The sequence below is a fragment of the Harpegnathos saltator genome, unplaced genomic scaffold (assembly GCF_003227715.2).
Source record: "Harpegnathos saltator strain DR-91 unplaced genomic scaffold, Hsal_v8.6 scaffold56, whole genome shotgun sequence".
NCBI classification, from domain to species: domain Eukaryota; kingdom Metazoa; phylum Arthropoda; class Insecta; order Hymenoptera; family Formicidae; genus Harpegnathos; species Harpegnathos saltator.
The window spans coordinates 488,764-509,327 of record NW_020230382.1 but is presented as its reverse complement, the minus strand read 5'-3'; the positions used below and the strand labels follow the sequence as shown (position 1 = coordinate 509,327).

The window sequence follows — 20,564 nt, the reverse complement described above, 5'->3', positions numbered from 1 at the left end:
TTCGTTACAGAAAATTTATTAGTCTTTATACGTCTCTCTCCCCCTTTCTCTCTCTCTCTCTCTCTCTCTCTCTCTCTCTCTCTCTCTCTCTCTCTCTCTCTCTCTCTCTCTCACTCTCTCACTCTCTCTCGTCGAATGCTCTCCGCCAAGTTCCCAGCTCGAGCCGGCAACGGCACACAACAATCGACAGCCGCGATTTGCGGCGGCCAAATGCTAATCAACAATGCGGCTCGCCGTCGCGTCTCTGTGTGAGTAAAACATAGGAGAGTTAGCAACATCCGTTGTGAGTCATGCGTCAGGAGACTCTCCTCTCGCAACGGCTGGAGGATATAATTATGAAGTTTAATTGGCTAACGAGAGCAAACCGGGATCGGCGCAGACACGAGCTCCTGATTGGTCCATTCACCGAACTCCTCGCCGCCGTTCATTCACGTTTGCAATTAATCCGAGAACGCTCGCGTCCTTGAATAGCAGAGTCGCGTAATATGTCCCGCGACCGTTTCTCCGCGACTCGATTTCTCGCGATTACGGTTTTGCGTGTATTAGGTCGAGGCGAAATTATCCGGTCTCCGCGGTCTCGGGCAAAATCCAATCAGTCAAAGCCCGTTCCGGGATCAGCGGAACTGCTGTCTCTCTCTCTCTCTCTCTCTCTCTCTCTCTCTCTCTCTCTCTTTTTTTCCCTAATATTTTTCTAGAAACGAGATCTCGTGAGCGTCGCGACTGGATTTGACGGCGAGAGGAGCGCGTGAACGCACGGCAAAGAAATATACAACGAGCGACGAGAGAGAGAAAGCCGAAGAGGCAACCGCCGAGAGTTACACGCGCGGCGAGCTCGACGCAAAATACGGAACGCGCGATTATGGTCGTCGCTCGTTCGCCGAGTGAGGAGGGAAGGAGCGGTGTTTGCGCGCAGGGACACGTGTGTGAAATCGGGATGCGAGCCATGGGAACACGACGAAACGCAGAGATCCGCATTCGCATATGCACCGATCCGCGCGCGCTCGTCCGCCGTGCGAGCGCTCCGAATTAGCCGCGGCCTAATTGACCGTTGCTAATTCACCCCTCCGGTTTATGCAGTCGACGCGCACTGTGCGCTACGTGAACATTTTTACATGGTCGCGCCAGAGGTTCTCTCGAACCCTCTCGTCGGAGAATGTCGCCAGTTAGACGGACAGATGGACAGACGGACAAAGAGAGGGTGCAAGAAAGGGGGCGAGGGGGGGGTAGGTTAGGTTCCCGTCGCGCGATCTTCATCGATCGAAGCCGCGAAGTGCAAAGTGCTCGTCGTAATCCGCCGAGCAGAAGTTTCCTCCCGGCGCGTTTTCCTTTCTTTCTTTTTCTGCAAATCCGATCAACACCACCGAGAAAATGTTTCCGCGCGGATGTGTGCGAGTAACACGGGTAGTTATTTTTACATACAAGTAGGAGAGAGAAAGAGGGGGGATGGTGGAATTTCTCTCTCTCTCTCTCTCTCTCTCTCTCTCTCTCTCTCTCTCTCTCTCTCTCTCTCCTTCTTCTTTTGATCGTCTTTGCATTTCCAATGTACCGCGTTCGGGCGTTTTCTGCGGAGCACCTCGTATCCGCGTAAACTTGATACTCGAAAGGGGAGAGAAAGAGACGAGCGACAAATCTTCATAGCGAGAGAAAAGTTAGAAACTCGTGCCACGTGGGCAATTGGACCAGCGAACGAACCGTGTATTTAGACGGGCGCCGCGCGGGAAAGAATCCCCCCCTTTCGGTTTGGCTTCGGTCGGATGTGACAGTGACTCCGTCTCTGACTGGCACTGGCCGCTGATTTTTGTCGGGCTTTCGCCGCTTTTTCCCCCGGGTTAGTGGGCCGCGTTTGCGACGATACACACACACAGTCACTTGATTAACGGCGCGGACGGATTTGTATTCGACCATTTGCCTGTGTAAGCTCACTACCGACTAACAGACAGATGGTGGAGTCTGTTGGACCGTGCTATCTGCGCTGTGTAGGGTCGTAGCCTGCGCCGTAAATCAGGATTATCTTGGAGCCTCGGCCGAGATATGGAAAACGACTGAAACAAATGTCGCGCCCTCCTCCCGCCCTGGAACGTAATTTCCATTTGCCGCGGCGTTCCCGAATTCGCATAATTCTTCGATCATCCGGGCCGGCCAGCGAGCCGACTCTTCCCGCGCGATTTTTCTTCGCGCTCTCACGCGCTCGTTCTCGCCACGCGTCATCGTAGACGAAATAGGCTAGAATAGTGATGATAGCATAGTCTGACGGAACGAGAGCTTCCATCCGAGAGCGCGAGAGACGCGGAGGTTCGCAATTCTAAGCCCTGGAATTCTTCCGCTGTCGTTCCCTCCAGAACTGGGGATCTTTGATCTTGACGTAGTAAACTCGTTCACTCTGAGGTGTTCGTCCCTTCTGTTCTCATTCTTCACTCATTCTTCATTCTTCTTTAACATTCTGACAACGTAAATCAGAGCACATCGATGAATTTCGCCGAACGCTCCCGGCGCGGCGCTTTCTATCATCGACAGCTTTTCACTCGCTCGAGCGGCGTACGCAACGACCGTCGTAAATTCGTCGGAACAGGTTGCGAAGTGCGATGACGTCGCCTTTGAGAAACTCTGTTCTCGTCTGCCAGGGGGATGATTCACACGAGTGATGGTCTAGTCGGCCCCATCGGGACGCGGCTCTCGCGATACGGCCGGCTTGGCACGCGACGCTCCATCGGCGAATCCGATTTTCTCCGGTTGCGTCGCACGTACACACGCTGAGCTGCTTGTCCGACCGGGAATTAATGACAAATCGACCGGCGTAACGAGTTACAGCCGATAGGCTTAAATCCGTCGCGTCGTAATCGCGATAGCCGGAGATACATGACCCGATCGCACCGCTGAGAGAGAGAGAGAGAGAGAGTTAGAGTTAGAGTTAGAGTTATATATATTTACACTCCGAGTTTGAACCGGACTTGTTTGACAGAAAATTGTGACTCAACCTTATGCAGTGAACTGTGTAATAATTTAGCAATCCATGGCTACCCAGTCGTACAAGTATGATACAAAATTTTCTGTGCATGGATGATATTTCGATTTCGGTGGAGCAGCCAGCAAGCGTGGAGACAGTACCTGGCCCGGCAGAAAGCAGACCAATTGTCATGTGAGTTACATCGGTGAATGGTGTCCTCGCACTGGGCTGCTCTGCGCCATCGAGCTTTATATTTTATATTTCATGGAAACCCTAACCACCAGCAGTGGTACAACTTAATTTGTCCACGGCTAAAGTTACAAGCGCGTACAATGAAGATTCTCACGATATGGAGCAGGTACATGTATATACGCATAACTAAATATTCAAGCAAACAATTTACGAAGCGTCGATCAAAACAGTTGACCAACATTTTTACAACATTGTAAAACCATGTTCAAGTTCAAGCAAATAATATATTATACAAAAGGTTTATAATACAAAAGAAGGCTTGAGAATACGCAGCGAGTACAGTGTAGGTAGCTGCGGAAAATAAAATTCAGAAAAGCAGAATAAATCAAGTAGCAAAATAAATAAAAAATAGATCAAAATCAAAGGTACTATGATATTAGTACAGTACAGAGAGAGAGAGAGAGAGAGAGAGAGAGAGAGACCGCTTCGCCTCGCGCATCCTTGCTCCCTTCACGTATCCGCGGCGATTGTCGAATAAAGGCAGGAAGTAAAGGACTCGGGAGAGAGGAGAGTCGTCGCTCCATCTCGGCGAGTACGTGTATCGCGAATGCGTGACGGGCGCGCACGCGCAACGCACACGGAGATAATAGCGTGGCTTGCTTCCGTATTGTAAATTCTCGGCAATTTTACTCGTGTCTGGCGGCGAGCACGAGTAGACCGCCGCTGGAGTTTACGCTACCGAGGAACACGGCAACTTTTTTCATAAACGTAGAACATTTTTCGACAGTGACGTCGTTCCGCACTTCCCGGGTGGAAGCCGTCAGAATCGGCGGCGAGGTGGAAAGCGCGGAACAATGACGACGATAAGAAGCGATAGGAAAAGCGAAAAATGTCGCTCCTCCCCGCGACATGATCGCTCGCTCGCGATGGCGAATCCTTGCGAATCTCTGCTCCTCTTCGCGTGTCCGCGAGCTCGTTAACAAAAGCTCCTGCGGAACATATAATTGCCCCCCCCCCGCGCGCAGGACTTCTCAATAACCCGCCGGACGGAATCAGCGTACCAAGCTGATCCTCTCCCCCAGGGAATCTCTCGTGAAATCGAAGCGAGTCCTCCTCGACGGAGGAGTCCTCCGTCGAGATCCGTCGAAATCTGTCAAACTGGGAGAACTACGTCGACGGAGCGAGGACGGCTGAGCGCCGGAACGAGACACCGGTGATCCGTTTAGGCGAAAACACAGGCCTCCACTTCTCCGCGACGAAGCCGCGTGGAGCGCGTCCGAGCGCGAATGGCACGAGCGTGAATACCCGCTGTTTAAATGCAAATCTCATTAGCGCCCGCGCGCGCAAAGGCGACCGCAAGAGTCGCGGCCGGGTCCGGTTCATCATCGGGCGCGCGCATTATTTTAATATTAAACATCCGTTATTTGCGCGCGTAGAAGAGCGCGCGAGCCGCGGGCGTGACGGCGACCGGAGTTTATTTGAATTTAATCACAGGCCAAAAGCCGACCGTATTAACCGCCCGGGAGATACCTGCTCTTTCTCTCTCTCTCTCTCTCTCTCTCTCTCTCTCTCTCTCCCTCCGCGCGTGCGGTCGCACCCCGGCCAGATGGAGCTAGGACGGGGAGCAGAGGGGGAGGGGGAATTTAATATCCGTTCCGAGTGAACACATCCGCGTGCGCAGCACGCGAATAACGGATAGCACGGCCGGCCGAATTGCCCAGACAAAGTGCGCTCGCCGCGGAAACACGCGGAAAATCGCGCAGCACGACGCGGCGCGGCGCCGAGCGAGCGAGCGAGCGAGCGAGCCGGAAGCTGCGATTTTGCAGCGATAGCTCGATTTATGGGTCGCGTCGCGCTGCGCAAAAAGCTCGTCCGCGCGAACGAAGAAGCGGGCGAATTCACTGACCCTCTCTCTCTCTCTCTCTCTCTCATTTGTTCACTCACCTCCCCCGCGATTTCACATCGAACGGATAGAGACGGTTGTTGGTATCGCGGTCGTTTGGCGACCCGACGGTTATCAAACGCATGTCGCGACATGGCCGGCCGGAGTGATTCGCCTCGCCCCATCGCGACTCTCGTGAGTTGTCATTTACGACTCGTCCGATTGTGTACGCCGATGTGTCCCCCTTTCCTTTCTCTATCCATCCATCCATCCACCTGTTTCTCTCCTCTCAAAAATATTTTCGGCGCAAATATTTGCGCAGATTTTTACGATATGATGCTTATCGTGAAATAATAGATGTTGGATGCGCGCGCGCGCGTAACGACAGTTATTTATTCGGCCGCTGCGATTCGTCAAAGCTTGCTCGACGGGTGTTGATGCGTTTTTAGTTGGAAAGTACTTTGGCGCGCGCGAGGCAGACAGGGAGAGAAAGAGGGCGAGGGGGCAGATGGGAAAGCAGTCGCGCGCTCGCGTTTATTGGCGACAATTTGTGTTTATCAGAATCGGATAAAAAGAATCTTGGCGTAGTTACGTTGCATCGAACACGCGACGGCAAAAACGGTTCCTGCGGTTTTTACAGCGGACTTCATGATCCGCCGGATCTCTGTACGTGTGTGTGTGTGTGTGTATGTGTGTGTGTGTACGCGCACGCGCGTGTTTCGCTCTCGTTCCCGTCATGCAAGTACACCTCGAGCTCGATATTTTCAAGAGAAGACTTGTGCGACGAAATTTTTAGCGATTTACGCAACGTCCACCGTGTTCAATCCGAATTAGACAATGACAGGACGCGCGTATCGTGTCGCTTCGCGCAAAAATAACGCCCGCATCCGGCGAGCACCGGATAAGAGTCAAAGGACTCTCGCTGTCGCCCTGCCGAAATGCTGGCAGAAAAAATTCGTTCGCAGCACAAGAGAGAGAGAGAGAGAGAGAGAGAGAGAGAGAGAGAGAGAGAGAGAGAGAGTGAGAGAGTGAGAGATCATTCCCTCCCGTTCTCTCTCTCTCTCTCTCCCTCTTTCGTCCGGCCATTGACGCCTTTCTTCGCACACGTATTCGCAAGAGCCGTTTTTGCGCTGCAACTTCTTTTTATCCGCGTCGCGCCGTTGACGTCAATCTCTCGCTCTCATAAATGCCGGCACATGTGCCAGCCTCTCTCTCTCTCTCCCTCTCTCTCTCTCTCTCTCTCTCTCTCCCTCTCTCTGTCTTTGGACCAGCGGCGGCTTTTCGTCCACGGCGGCATTTCGCTCTCGGCATAGCCGCGCGGCATGGATCGTGCTTTAAAGAGCCAATCAAAATTCTACGCTGACCCACTTTGTAGTGGCTGACCAACGACTCGACCCGCGGCTTGATAATCGCCGGCGAACGTGATCGCGCGATTCGATGCGTCCGTGTGCCCGGCTGCCCGCGGCCATAAACCTCCATCGTATCACGATCCTGTTATCCAAATCGCGCGCAAGGATACGCGGGATCCCGCAATCGGCGGCAAACAATCCGCAAAGAATTGCGGACCCTGCTCGCTCTCCGATATATTGAGTCTGATCGCATTTGCGGCTAGCTCGGCAAATAAAAGGTGCACTTTGGCGGGCATTAGGCGCGAGTGCGTTTGCACTCGGCGAGATGAAAGCGCTCGTAAAAAGAAGAGGCCGCTGCGCTAGAACGCGCGGGGGGGACTTTGCGAACAACATAGCGTATACGCAACGCTCGGAATTAGAAAGGAACGGAGCAGGCTCGTTCTCCCGAGCGAGGTGAATTCGCAGATTACACTTTCCTCTGCTCTTCCCCCTCCCCCTCCCCCTCCCCCCCGCCCGCCCCCGCGGTGCTAATTAACAGCGATGATCGATCCGTCCGGTCTTCTGTTCGCGCGCTGTTCGGGGAAGCGAGCGAGTCGACGTGTTTTTCGCGCGGAAGAGCCGGCCGCTAAGTCAGCAGTTTACAGTCACCGCGTCGAAAATATTAGAACGGATGACCCGACAAATCATGACGCGCGTATATTTTATTTCGCGGCCCACGCGAAGACCGCGTCCGACCGCCATCGAATCGATAACCGATGAAACACTTTGGGATGTTTTCCCAAGCGGAAACGGTTATTCGCCGATCAATCAAACCCGCCGCGGCTCGCGGCGCGGCGGGGGGGCCCGCGGGGGATTCATCGTCGGGGAATAATTACCACCGGTGAATATGAATTTACGCGCACGACCGCTGTTTGCCGATGACCCGCGGACTTTTCGATGGCTCTCATGTGCGCGCACCAATTTCATTGAATCCCATGCGGTGCGTGCATGCGTGCATGTGCGTGCGTATGCGTGCGTGCGCGCGCGGGAACGTTAAGTAATAATTTCGGTCGCTGTTTAGCGTCGCCTACGCGCGGCAAGAATTAGCTCGCTTAAGCTTTGCAGTTGACAGAATGACAAATCACCGGGGGGGAGAGAGAGAGAGAGAGAGAGAGAGAGAGAGGAGAGAGAGCCGTCCTCTCTCTCGCCTACACGCCTCGCCAATGCGCCCGCGAAGTTTCTATGGCGAAACGCAGCGACGCGCAAGAGCGGCGAATCAATAAGCGGCGGCGCGGCTACGTTCGCGGCATTATTAATTATCGAGAGCGATTAACCGCGCGGATTTTTCGCAGTCGTTCACCTCGCCGCTTACAGAGAGCCCGCGTAGAAACTGAATCGATCGAGTTCTCAACGCGGATCTCGCCGCGAGAACAGCTCCAGCGTGAGAGCGCGAGTCGCGCTTATTGTCAATTTATACGGCGAGATTGAGGAACGGGGAACTCAGACTTGACACGTCGGCGGATACGTCAACGGGGCTCTCTTTCTCTCTCTCTCTCTCTCTCTCTCTTTCTCTCTCTCTCGGCCGCTTTAATCGACGGCACCGCGGCCTGCCTGCGCGAAAGTCGGATCGGTGTTACCCCGCGCTCGCTCGAGCAAGACAGATCGCCCGCACAAGCACCCGGTTACTTCTACAAGCTTTCCGAAATTACTCTCGCGCTCCTTCGAATCGCAAATCGCATTCCGCTCGCGCGGCTAAATGCAAATAGTCGGACGGCATCGCCGTCGCGGAAACCTCGTCGGGGCTCCCTCCTGGCGCGCTCCTGTCGACAAAAACAAATTCCTACGCTATTGGCCGGGTCGATAGTTCCGTACTCGCGGAAACGGGAACGGGGACGGGGTCGAAGTTGGCGGAGTTTGCGGGAGCCGAGGAGGAGGAGGAGGGGGGGGGAGGGCGGCTGCCGAATTTACCCATTGTCCGTACCGGTGTCAAGGACTTTTGTCGTTGTAATTACCGCCGAAGTGGCGCGGCTGAGGGGTGGTGGCGCCGGCGGGTGTTCGTACCACGGAGAGTGATAGGGAGAGAGAGTCTCTCCCCCGCGGCGCGCAAAAAGCAGCTTTATTGCGCGTTGATCGCGACGGTCGATTAACGCGCGGCCACGCGCGCGTCACCGCGCGTGCAAACCGCTCTATTTGCGCCGGTAGAACCCGGCGATTTTCGGCCGGCGCTTTTTTCGCGTGTGAATTCGAATAACCGCGCGATCGGGCCCCCGCCATCGAAAATATTTCGCTTCTCGAGCGTTTACCGGAGCGTTCGCGTCGCCTTTAATTCGGCGCGTTCCGCCGTCCGCCCGCGCCCGCGGCAGCCTCACCAGCGGGTGGAAGGAGATCGATCCCTCCGCGGAGATGGATTCCGCATGGCGGATTACGCGTGACAATTACGCGGGAATTGCGAAGGAAGAAAACTTGGGTATTTCGGCACCGGGAAATGTGGCCTCGCGTTAGGTACGAATGACAATTTGATGAAGCCAGAAAACACGGCCTTCTCGCCCGATCGAAGGTCGGACATTTCCGCTCGTCGTGCGAAAGTCCGCGGCAACGAGAGAGAGAGAGAGAGAGAGAGAGAGAGAGAGAGAGAGTCGTTTTCTCGGTAATGAGAGTCAGCGGCGTAATTGACGCTAAAACGCCGCGCCAGCAATGAGAGATAATCAGCCGGTGACGGTCGTCGAGGAGTAACTTTGGACGGCGATTTGGCCGGAGTGAAATATTCCACACGCCGCGCGTTTTTTTTCCGCGAGTGCGGGCTCGCTGCTTTCGGCGCGCCTGTCGCTTGATTTCCATATAATCGAATGCATAAAGGGAGGCGCGTCAATGTCGCGCGTTGTAAGCGAAACACTGTGTAAGTGCGCGCGGCCGGCTGCCGCGATCGATACGGCCGACGCTATATTCATTAATGTGGAAGCTTCGCTAAAAAGCCTCGCGAAACCCTCGTATTACGATGTAAGCTCCGGTGCGAGCCTCCCTCCCTCTCTCTCTCTCTCTCTCTTCTCCCCTCCTCGCCCTTTTTTTAGACCCGACCTGTTAACACTCAAGTAGTTCCGTAAGAGTCACTTGACTTATAAATTTAGGTGCCGTACGCGCGCGGCAAGCGCGAGGCGGACTACGTTTACTCACCGTTGCCAGGACCGAGAGCTTCCGCTCGAGTTTCCGTTCTCCCTTCCGTGTACTCGGCGACAGCCTCGCAAGCGCGATATCTCAAGGTGAACTTAATTGATTGTTGCAGTTCCGTCTCCGGACTTCAGCAGACACAGCCGAGTGCGGCCGCGAGTGTACCACGGCAGGACGAAGAGGCAGATCTCGTCGACCAACGAAAACGTGAGTACCCGATGATATTCTTCCCCTCCCCCCCTCTCATATTTTTTTCTCCTCTCTAAATTCACGTCGCTATTACGCAACGACCGTCTACCCGTTAGACTTAATAGCGACGCGACCAAGCGAAGCCCTTTCGGGGGCGATCACTTAGGGCCGGCGCAAACTCCGGCCACGGTGTTGCGCTCGTTTATAACGAGCAGCTTCGAATCTACCCATAGAAAATGTATGTAACTTCGCTCGAGAATGTGAACTTTAAAAATCAACTTTGAGAACATCCGATAGCCAACTCGAAAGCAACTGCTACGAGCGCAACGATTCGTCTGTTAAACTCCACGGCGCAGAGTCGACGACGTCCCCGAGCCTTACCGAGTCCTGTTCGTGTTTTCTCCACCGAGCGAGTATCCTTCATTCGGCATTTTTCATTCGGAGGATGCCGCGAGAGAGGATTCGCAACCGCTCTTTCCTCCTCTTAACCGTCGTTTGCTCCGCAAACGGCAACGGCAACAACGCGCACACAACACTCTTGCCTTCGCGACGTTTCTCCGTGCCAATTACCCGGCACACCGGATATCCGGCAGACCTCTGGCAAGGATTAACGCCCGCGCGATCCGTGACCTTCCCTCGGCGCGCTGCATTATTCGCTATCGGCCCTCGTCGCGAGCGGCCTCTTTTTCCGTGCGATTTTTTGCGCGCACTTTCGTCGTTTGCTCGGACGGATTACGATGCGAGACGCGGATCGGCGCCGGGTGCAACAATTTCAATGCAAATGCCGCGGCGTGTAGCGAATACAAAACCCGCCGAGGATCGCTGCTATTAGATAGCAACGCAATAGAGGAGGCACACAGAGAGAGAGAGAGAGAGAGAGAGAACGGCGGAAAAAGAAGAGTTCATTCTACGAGGTCGAGCCGTCGACGGCGGATTCGGAAAAATCTACCAACCGCGGTGGAATATGCAACGGAAACGCGTTGCATGACGTGTTACCCCGTCGAGAACAAACGGGGCTCGGCAAAATGCGCCGTTCGGTCGATAGGAATTTCGATGCCGCTTTTTTTCGAGAGAGGGCCGAGGTCCGCGCAAAGAGAAAGAAAGAATATATCCGACGCGTTTTTAAAAACGGATAAAAATACATTCCCGGAAATACATATATATCGCGTCTTCCGTCAAAGGAGAGACAATTTCCCCGGGTATCAAAGGCACTCTCTTTCTCTCTTTTTTTCGAGGAACAAAGAGAGAGAGAGAGAGAGAGAGAGAGGTTCCTTTAAAAGCTCCGTAAAACCCTGCCCCCCTCCCCAGAGTTAAATCTCGTCGCGTTTACTCGCGACGCTGCGAACAACAGTCGGGACAATAGCCAGACTTAGGAGCAGAAATATGTGTGAATACGCGGGCTTCGTGATTAAACGAAATGAAAATGTCCCCGAGCCGCGATAATTTTTGCGCGCTCGCTAAAGAGACACGCGCCACGCCGTCGGCCGCGAGAAATATAAAGCAACCAGCCCTTTATGCGAGAAGACTGTTTTGAATAAAGCACATTCTTCCCGCCGTGCTATCTTCGCCGTTCGCTCGCTCGCTCGCTCGCTCGCTCGCTCCTTGCCGGGGCAGCGGGCACGTGCAGCGTCGCGCAGGAGTGGATGGCGAGAGAAGTGCATACTTACGGGAACAACAACAACACACAGAATTTACATCGGGCGTATAAATGCCGCGGTGTCGTCTCCTCTGAATCCGTTATTCGGCGGCTGCCACGGATGGACTCGCACGTGCGCCACTTTGCAAGTGCAACGTGCCGCGTATCCGACAATTCGCATCTTCGCGGTTACCTCGCCGAACGGGAGAGCGGAGGGGAGGGGGGAGGGGGAGGGGGGTGCAAGGCGCGTCGCAAGAAAACGTCTTACTCTCGCGCGAGCCGAACTTTGAGAGTTTGCAGAGTGTTCGACTCGGTTGCGCTCTCGCGCCGTATGCGATATTTAATGGACGTTAAATTCATCGAGTTTGCCCGACTCGAAATTTTGATCCCGCTTTCGACCGCGGTATTCCGCTCGACGCTAATTCAATACTCTGAGGTCTGTGTATTTTGATTCTATTTCACTCACAGCCTCGCCGTGAAGCCCTCCTGAGTAGTACCTGCAAGAGGCAAATGCCGGCGGATTTTCCGCCGGCATCCAGGCAGGCACGCCGAGTAGGACTTCGGTTTCTATAAATTAAATTTATATAGATTAAATCTCCGCGCGGAGTCTATACTACACTGAGAGAAAAGTATACGATATTTGGAACTATAATGATGTAGTAACTAAATTATAGTCCGAAGTATCATATTTATAGTAAGTATTGCCATAATATCGGTAATAATTACGATATAGGCACACTATAACCAAGCATATAATCTTTTTACTAAGAATTAGTAGTAAGTTAAACTAAAATTATCATACGGATACAAATATAAAATGGTAGGTGAAATAGCTCTTTCATACAGTCAATATTACCGGAATATTTGCTAAATGATGACAGATGTAACTGTATGAATATTAAATCTCACTATATTTGTGAATGAGAAATTACCATATATGTGGTAAAAGTAACTAAACAATTATTTCAGACAATCATTGACTATATGTTTGTGTTTATTCCACTATGTTTTGCAGGTTTCCACGAACTATAAAAATATGGCCAAAATGAACTACAAAATATAGTGAGATTATAATTAATTCAACTATATTTTCCTATCAGTGTACGTTACTCGAGATCGAAAATAGGGTCAGAATTTGGGACCCGACGTGAGAGAGACGACGACGCGAGAAGTTCCTTCGTCGCGGCACGAGATTCTCGTGCTCCAGACTTTGCCGAATGAATCCTTGATATCGCGCGAATATCACACGTAAGTGCCGCCATATTTGCAGCACCCCGTCTCGATCACGTTCCCTTATTGTATCAGCCGTAAACTAGGCCGCGAATCTGTCTAATCGGACGTACGTGCTCTCCACCGAACAAAACAATTCCGTCAAACGATATCGGTCCCATTCTCGCCGCTCGGCGACGTACGTACGACGATAAATACAACGATAAAATGCGACGCCGCGGAGCATCGCGAGTAGCGGCGACGTTCCAGCACGCGCGCGCGCGCTCTCTTCTGGGACATCCACGCCTTCGCGGACGTCATGAACAATCCGCTTTATTGGCCTCCGCCCAGCGCGAGTCGTCGACCGCCTTGCGAGAGCGCAGAAACGCGAGCACGCTCGCGGCATTGCGACGATAACGCAACTACGGACGGTAAGGACGCGCGAGAACTTCAGGTACGGAAAAATCAGCAGGACGTAGGAAAAGTGCACTGTCGCAAACAAGCGCGATAGTCAGCTCGGGCAGCCATGTTGCGCCAGACTTGTCCCTGGGATCCCTTTGGATGAACCAGCTGAAATAAAAGCCTCGTCCTCGCGAGGGTGTATCGAATGAAAGGAAAATAACGGAGAAGCTCGGCTCCCGCTTTCGGCGAACGGCCAAGAGAAAGCGCGACGTCAGAGCGGGAAATGCGCTTAGTTTAGTTTCTCAGCAGCGTAACGCTGCTGAGAAACCGGCGAGTTTCGATTTTAGGGAGCTTCCAGCTCGTATATCGAGGAAAAAAACACGCAGAGCACAACCGGATATCCGGTATCTCGCCTTTAGCGATTGTTGTTTTTCTCCCTTTTCCTAGTTTTCTATTTTTTTGGGTTTTTTTGTTTTTAATCCGGGGATTCCAGCACTAACGATCCGGCGATCGTGCGGACGTAAACACACCCGCCCACTCACTCGTATTCGCATGCGCACACACACACACACACACACACACACACAAAATACGTTGATCCTGACAGAGCAGCTGCACCGTGCGCGGCATTTAGTCCGGATGTTCGAGAGCACAGAGTTTACGTCATTTGACGTGTGTCATGCGGGACGCGGAGAACATGGCGCGTGCAAGTTCGCTAATACCGCGGTTGCTCGTCCAGCGCAAGATTGCGAACGTTAGCCCCCGGCTACGGAAATTCAACTCGCGCGCGCGCGTCACGCGCCCGTAAACGGCACGAGCCCTTACGATGACGTGGAAACGGAGTCGACGGAGAGCGACGCGCGAAACCTAACCAACAGTCGACGGCGCAGAAATGAATTTTGCAGACGCTCGCACGCTCGGCTGTAATATTAAGCGGAACGTCGTTCGTCGGCGGATTGAAGCGTCGCGCGATTTGCACGAGGAGCTTCTTTTCGAGACTTCGCGAGACTTGAAAATGGCAAGACCTGGGCCCACGGCACAACTTCCGAAGCTGGAAGCTGAAAGTGTAGTTGCAGAGAGTGAGAGAGAGAGAGAGACTTTTCGAGCGACACATCTCAGTGCTGGAGGAATATTTAATATAATCGGGACATTGTTAGCTGATATCGATAATGGAACCCGAGACCGTCCAGCTGACCGCCTGGATCACCTTGCGCAATGTTAATCTCGGTCGGTGCGTTTGTTGACGCGCTGCGCTTACATGGAACAAGCAAGCGCGTCTCGATCGGCTCGGCAGATCTTCTCGGCTTGTCAGTGCGAACACGGGCGACCTCCACTGGAGCTGAATACGAGGTTCGATCAGAAAGTAACGAGAATTTTTAATTTTCTCGGAAAGTATTTACTTCATCTTCAATGTTTATCCCGTCTCCTTCAAAGTAGTCCCCCTGTGACATTATAAACTTATGCCAACGTAATTTTCAGTTTGAGAAACACTGGTGGAACGCCTCTTTAGGTATCGTCTTGAGCTGGATCTGCGATTTCGCCTTTACCTCATCTATTGGAAAGAAAAAATGTTGTCCTTTGAGCGTCCTTTTGAGTTTGGGAGATAGGAAAAAGTCACAGGGTCTGGAGAATAAGGTGGTTGCGGCATCACAACGGTGAGGTTGTGTTTCGCCAAGAACTGTTGGACAAGCAAAACGGTATGCTCTCTGATCCGACTGATTTCGCCACACAAAAAATCGCCAAACACACTGAAGCGCGTCTCGCTCATTCGTCTCTTCGCTCGCCAGACACCAACTAAAGGCCATCACACACAAATGAACGTAAGCAGTAAAGAAACTGACCAATCACAATCAATTATTCTCGTAAGTTTTAAAATGGCGTCCTTAAATTTCGATTGTGATTGGTCGATCTGCTCACTGCTTACGTCTTACTGCTTAAGTTCGCGTTGGTGTGTGATGGCCTTAAGCGTCGCGGCTGCTTGAAAAGTGACACGTACGTCACTGGTAGTGCCACCAACACACGAAAAAGAATCAACTGAATAGACAAGATAGAGCGCGCGCAATTTCAAAATTCTCGTTACTTTTTCATCGAACCTCGTGTTCTAGCTCGCTTGTTTAAATTTCAAGCATCGATTAGTCGCTCGCTCGCGCGCGTTTCTGTCTCTCCCCGGCACCATCACGGATGGCTCCCTCTCCCTCGAGTCGGGATTGTAGGTCATGGCGATGGCCAATACCGAATGTAAGCCATACGAGAACCCCTCCGATCTAGTCTTTGACGAAACGACCAGTTGACCCGGTTTCTCGTGATCACACACGCCGGCGGACGGTGGTGTCGTTTCGTTTGACAGAGGCGCGGCGGCTATGATTTTCCGCGGACGGACGTCTCGAGTTTCCGCACGACCGCCGCGCGCGAGTTTTCAGGCCGCGAAAGACCTCACGAGCGAGCGGCGAAGCGAAATTCTCGCGGGTGTCTCGGATGGTCCGAGACTTCCTCGCGTCGGAGAAATCCAACATGGTCGTGAAACAGCGGCAAGAGTCGGAGGGAAACCGCGAAGACCTAGAATTCCTGTCCGCGCCGGGCTCACGCAAACAATCGCTCCATCGGTCGATGTTTGCTTTGTCTCTCGATATCGTTGTTATATTTCTTGCGTCCGTTCCGTGACCGGAAGTTTGTCCTGCCGCGTCGACGTCGTCAAATTATTCCATGTCCCGCGGCTCGCCTTTGAGACCCTCGTGATTGCTCTAAAAATCACATCGCGCTCGAGATGATCAAGTCTTGTGATCCTCATCGAGACCCAAGGCAGAGCTGGAAGACAATCTACACATTTCGGGCGAAATTCAAGAGGTAACACCCCCCCCCCCCCGGCCATCGCTCCACGCTCAGCGGCCGAGGCGACGATCGCGGTGCGTTCAGATCCGTCGCTGTATAAAAAGTACTTCGAAAAAGTAAAAACATACGTTGAGTATTATAAAAAGAAAAATTAACAGAAATATTTTAAAAAGTACAAAAAAACCCTATTAAAAAAATACAAAAATAGAATCAACAATAATCAATCAAAATGTAAAATACAAAAAAGAATCTATTAAAAAGAATACAAAAATATAGAAATCAGCTGGAACATCGTCCTCGCGTCATATTATCATTAAAATTTTTTTCCTCGTTTAATAATCACTTTAAAATATATATGTTTATGTATTTTATTTATATATATATATATATATAAATAATTTATAAACATATATATTTTTAAATGATTATTAAACGAGGAAAAAATGTCAATGATAAGGGTGCGCTCCACCTGATTTCTTATACAGCGACGGACCTGAACGCACCTGAACGCGATCGCCTCGGCCACAGCCTCGGCCGCTGTGCGCGGAGCGCGATGGCAGGTCACCTCTTGAATCTCGCCCGAAATGTGCAGATCGTCTCCAGCTCTGGCCTAAGGTAAGACCCCGACCTTCTCTGCATCTTCCGCCGCTTTCGTCTCCGAGACGCGCTCATCCGGAAATGTCGCGATCCCGTCCGCACGAAGTCTCGGCCTCGTAATTCTGTCCCGGTGACAAGTAATTCGCTCACCGCTCGGCGAGAGCATTCCGAGAGAGAGAGAGAGAGAGAGAGAGAGAGAGAGAGAGAGAGATCTTAGCGAGAGCGACTTGGCGCGCGCTCTCCAGATGCCGATTCGATTCGATTCGATTCGACTCGTACCGTGCCGGTACGTAATCGTCATTACCGGCCACGAGAGGCCGCGGAGCGCGCCATGTGACCATATTATATCGGACGGCCAAGCGACAATTAAGCGCGAACCAGCTGCATCCCGCGGCTAATGCGCGTAACGGGCTAAACGCGATTGTCCAATAAACTACTCCCGATGAACTTCGCCGGCTTTATCGCACCGCGGCTTTCAGGCAGCCGGCGATATTCCTGTCCCGATAACGGCCGCTGCCGCACGGGACTGAAAGGGGTTGAAAGGAGCTGCCCTCACAGCCGGGGGCGGCCGGGGAGCTTTACCCCGTCGTACTTCCGCTCGTCCAAGTTTGCCGCTTATAAAGGAGACGGAGCACTTTCGCGAGTGCATCAATCGTGATGTGATCGCGTGAGAGTGTTGTGTAGTAGGGAGACTCGCGTCGGAGATGTGAGTGACCGGCGCGGGTCTCCACGCTAACTTTCACGCTAACCGCAACGGTCGTGCCAAATGACGCGACGGATGAATGGTCGGTAATATTGTGCATACAATAACAATAACAGCATTACGTGGTGTTGTGTGTAATATTGCTTAACGATAATATTATGTGGCATTATTGTAATATGGCTGTCGCGCGGAGGAGAAATGTCGTTTTTCGCGATTTAACCAGCGTCTCTCTTGACGCCGCAAGTGAGTCCGCTTCTCGCGAGAGCCGAGTTCGGTTCTTAATAGGCGGACATTTCCTAACGGAAGAAATTCCGCTTTTCCGCAATTTTCCGTCTCGGCCAAAGCGCGCCCGGTTCGCCTGTTCAGTGTCACGCGTTAAATTCAAGCGAACTTTTCCTCCGTGCATAAAATGCGCAGTAGTGTTGTAAAATGTTTTTGTCGGATTACTTTTCACACACATATCGTGTGTGTGTATGTGCACAACGCATTATGCGACAAGCGTGTGTTTTTCACCGCGCGCCGCGCGGTTTGAGTGACGAATGCGAGATTCTCGAAAAAACGCAGCGGCGTCATCTCGCGCTCAGACGAGCTCAGAGGACTCGGAGGTTGGATCGGATCTCTCGCTTAATTGCGCCGATTAATATGCATTCTCAGCCGCGAGAAACGGGGCTGGATGTTCGTCCGCGGATACGAACTTTCGCTCGCTGGACCGCTCGTCGTTATCGCGAAATTAATGTATAATTAACGCGCTCTAACGGCGCACTCTCGCGCGATCTCTCTCTCTCTCTCTCTCTCTCTCTCTCTCTCTCTCTCTCTCTCGACGAGGTTCCGGTGTACGGAGCGAGCAGGAACTTTCCAAGTTCCTGGCGCGTCGATATTCCCAGTATCCTCCGCGAGACACGTAACGCGAAAGCTCCTGCGGAACTTTTCGTAGTTTCGATATGATATCAAAGTTAAGACGTCGTTACGTTCGCGCGCAGCCTTTGACATCGACACGGAAGAGAGAGACGCGCGCTGCAACTTGCAAGATGCGCAAACACGCGTACGTATATTACGTCGATTAGCGTGAGCTTGCAAAGTCTCACCGTCGCAAAGAGAATCTATGCAACGCTTGCGTTCGCCTATTGTCGCGCATTTCAGAAAAATGCGACGCTGTCGCGGCTCCTCCCGCGGTTATTTTTAAGACTCCGTCGATCGCGTCGCGAAATTCGTCGTGGTCTAGCGGCGCGTCAGATTCTTCTCATTAGCCCTTTAACGCCTACTGGTATACTATAGTCACCAGAAACTTACGCACTTAAGAATCTATAATAACTTAGTCACAAAAGGAGATACACAGTCTGTCCCAGATCCAATGAGACTGGTCTAAAAAAAAATACAAAGCGTTTATTACTTTGATTTTTTATTCTTGTTTATTCAAAATAGTCTCCTTCTGAGTCAATACAGCGCTGGAAACGTTCAACAAATTTTTCGAAACATTTTTTATACTCATCGGCTGGAATGGCCTTTAGCATGGCGGTCGAAGTCTTTTGGATGACCGGGATGGTATCGAAACGATTTCCTTTCATCGGCAATTTCAGTTTGGGAAATAGCCAGAAGTCGCACGGAGCCAAATCAGGTGAATACGGTGGATGATCGATAACAATGATGCTTTTTTTGCGATCAAGAATTCACGTACCGTGATGGCTTTGTGCGATGGTGCATTATCGTGCAACCTTCCGTTTGCCCAAATCTTCGGTCAAAATTCGATAGACTGTGCTTTACGGTATCCCAGTTTCCTCTTCGATGAGTCTCGCAGACACACAGCGGTCGCTTCGAAGAATTTCTTTGACTTTCTCGATGTTTTCTTCATTGCGAGTGGTTTTTGGCGGCGGTGCTCGGTAATCGTCTGCAAGGTCCTCACGACCGTCACGGAATCGGCCAAACCAACGGAAAACCTGTGCACGGGACATGCATTCATCCCCGTACACATTTTTTAGCGTTTCGTACGTTTCTGCACCACTTTTTTCACCAATTTAAAATAGAATTTAATATTCGCTCCATGTTGGTTCTCGACCGACGTACACAAAGTGACTTTACATAAAATGTTAAACCACAGTGAAATATCAACCGAATTCGCTCAAATTTTGAGGTTAAGTAGATGAAGGGTAGAACATTCACCTACCATCATTCACTCATAGATGTCGCTGCGCTAAGAACTTTGATGGAACCAGTCTCATCGTATCTGGGACAGACTGTGTATTGTCGTTTTCTTTGCACCTGCACCTGTAAAGGTGAATTCTTCTTCTCAAAAATGGTATATAGATTGTATGTGGATTCGGTTTAGTCTGTTTTTAGCTCAGTTTTAATGATAACGTGTTTCATCAAATTCCAAGTAGACATAGTCAGCATCGTTACTGACATCTAGAAGTGCACTGTAAACGAATAGATTGGTATCTGTTATAATTTTATACATTTGGAAGTTTTCTCAGATGCAAAATGTGAAATTAAAGGAATACAGAAATTCAAAATGGCGAATCCAATATGGTGGACACGAAAATCAAGAAGTCAAGCTATTTTCGTGAAACCTGGTGACCTGCAGCGCTCTTTACGCGGCGAAAAATGAAGAGATGATTGACTATTCTAAATGGCGATCTGTAAGATATTCTTCTGAAATAGAGTAAGCTTGACGCTCTGAATGATAAACTTCACTCACAAATATAGTAAAGTTTCAGCTGAAAAGTATCAAGCTGACTATCAGAGCTATGTCGTACAGATTACCCTTCATTTTTCTCCGGTACTGGTATTGCTCATTTCGCATATGCTTTTAGGATCCAAGTCACATTTACCAATAAACAATAAACAAAAGTGCAGAAGAAGACGCTTTGAAAGAAATCAAGAGTCATTTGATACGTCAGAAAATTCCCTAGTTTTTCGTAGATATAAAATTCTGATATTTTGTTTGTTGGTTATCACTACTTTTATATAGTCTCAGTTCAAGAAAACTCAAAATTTATTCTTAAAACACTTCTATAAAAAAGTCGAGTGTTAAAGGGTTAAATTCCCGACCGATCGTCGCGCGTCGTTCGTACGAACCCACGTCAGTCCCCGCGTGAGCGCTCGCGCGACGCAAATACTCCCACCAGATTGCGCTAATCATCATGAGCGCGACGTGGTTCTTTGTTCGCGTCCGCATCGCTGGCGGAGCGGCCCGCGCGGAAACGAGACTTCCTCTGTTCGCGGGCTCTTAACGTCGCCCTCTACGAGATTAAAGATTTCTTTCATACCGCAAAGCAACTGCAACGAACCGCTACGAGTGACATTGTGCGACCAGCTCGCGCGCAAGAGACGCGGCAAATGCAATCCGCGGGTAGGCCGCAAAGAACGCGCGGAAAGTTCAGTTTCTCGGTGAATCGCTGAAATAACGAGCTCGGCGTATATGGAGGATTGATTGCCTGTCCGTTCTCTTTCTTTTCAAGCTCTCCCTGTGTTTCGCGATTCCCCTCGGCTCC

The 20,564-nt window shown here is 51.3% G+C and overlaps 1 protein-coding gene across 1 annotated transcript in view; it reads left to right on the top strand.

Annotated features, from left to right (window-relative positions):
• Meltrin (disintegrin and metalloproteinase domain-containing protein meltrin) overlaps positions 1-20,564 on the top strand; it is a 110,967-nt gene that overhangs the window by 57,101 nt on the left and 33,302 nt on the right. Inside the window, exon 2 of the mRNA XM_025303662.1 lies at positions 9,627-9,718. Coding sequence (XP_025159447.1) covers positions 9,627-9,718 — 92 coding nt within the window. The remainder of the gene's footprint in view (positions 1-9,626; positions 9,719-20,564) is intronic.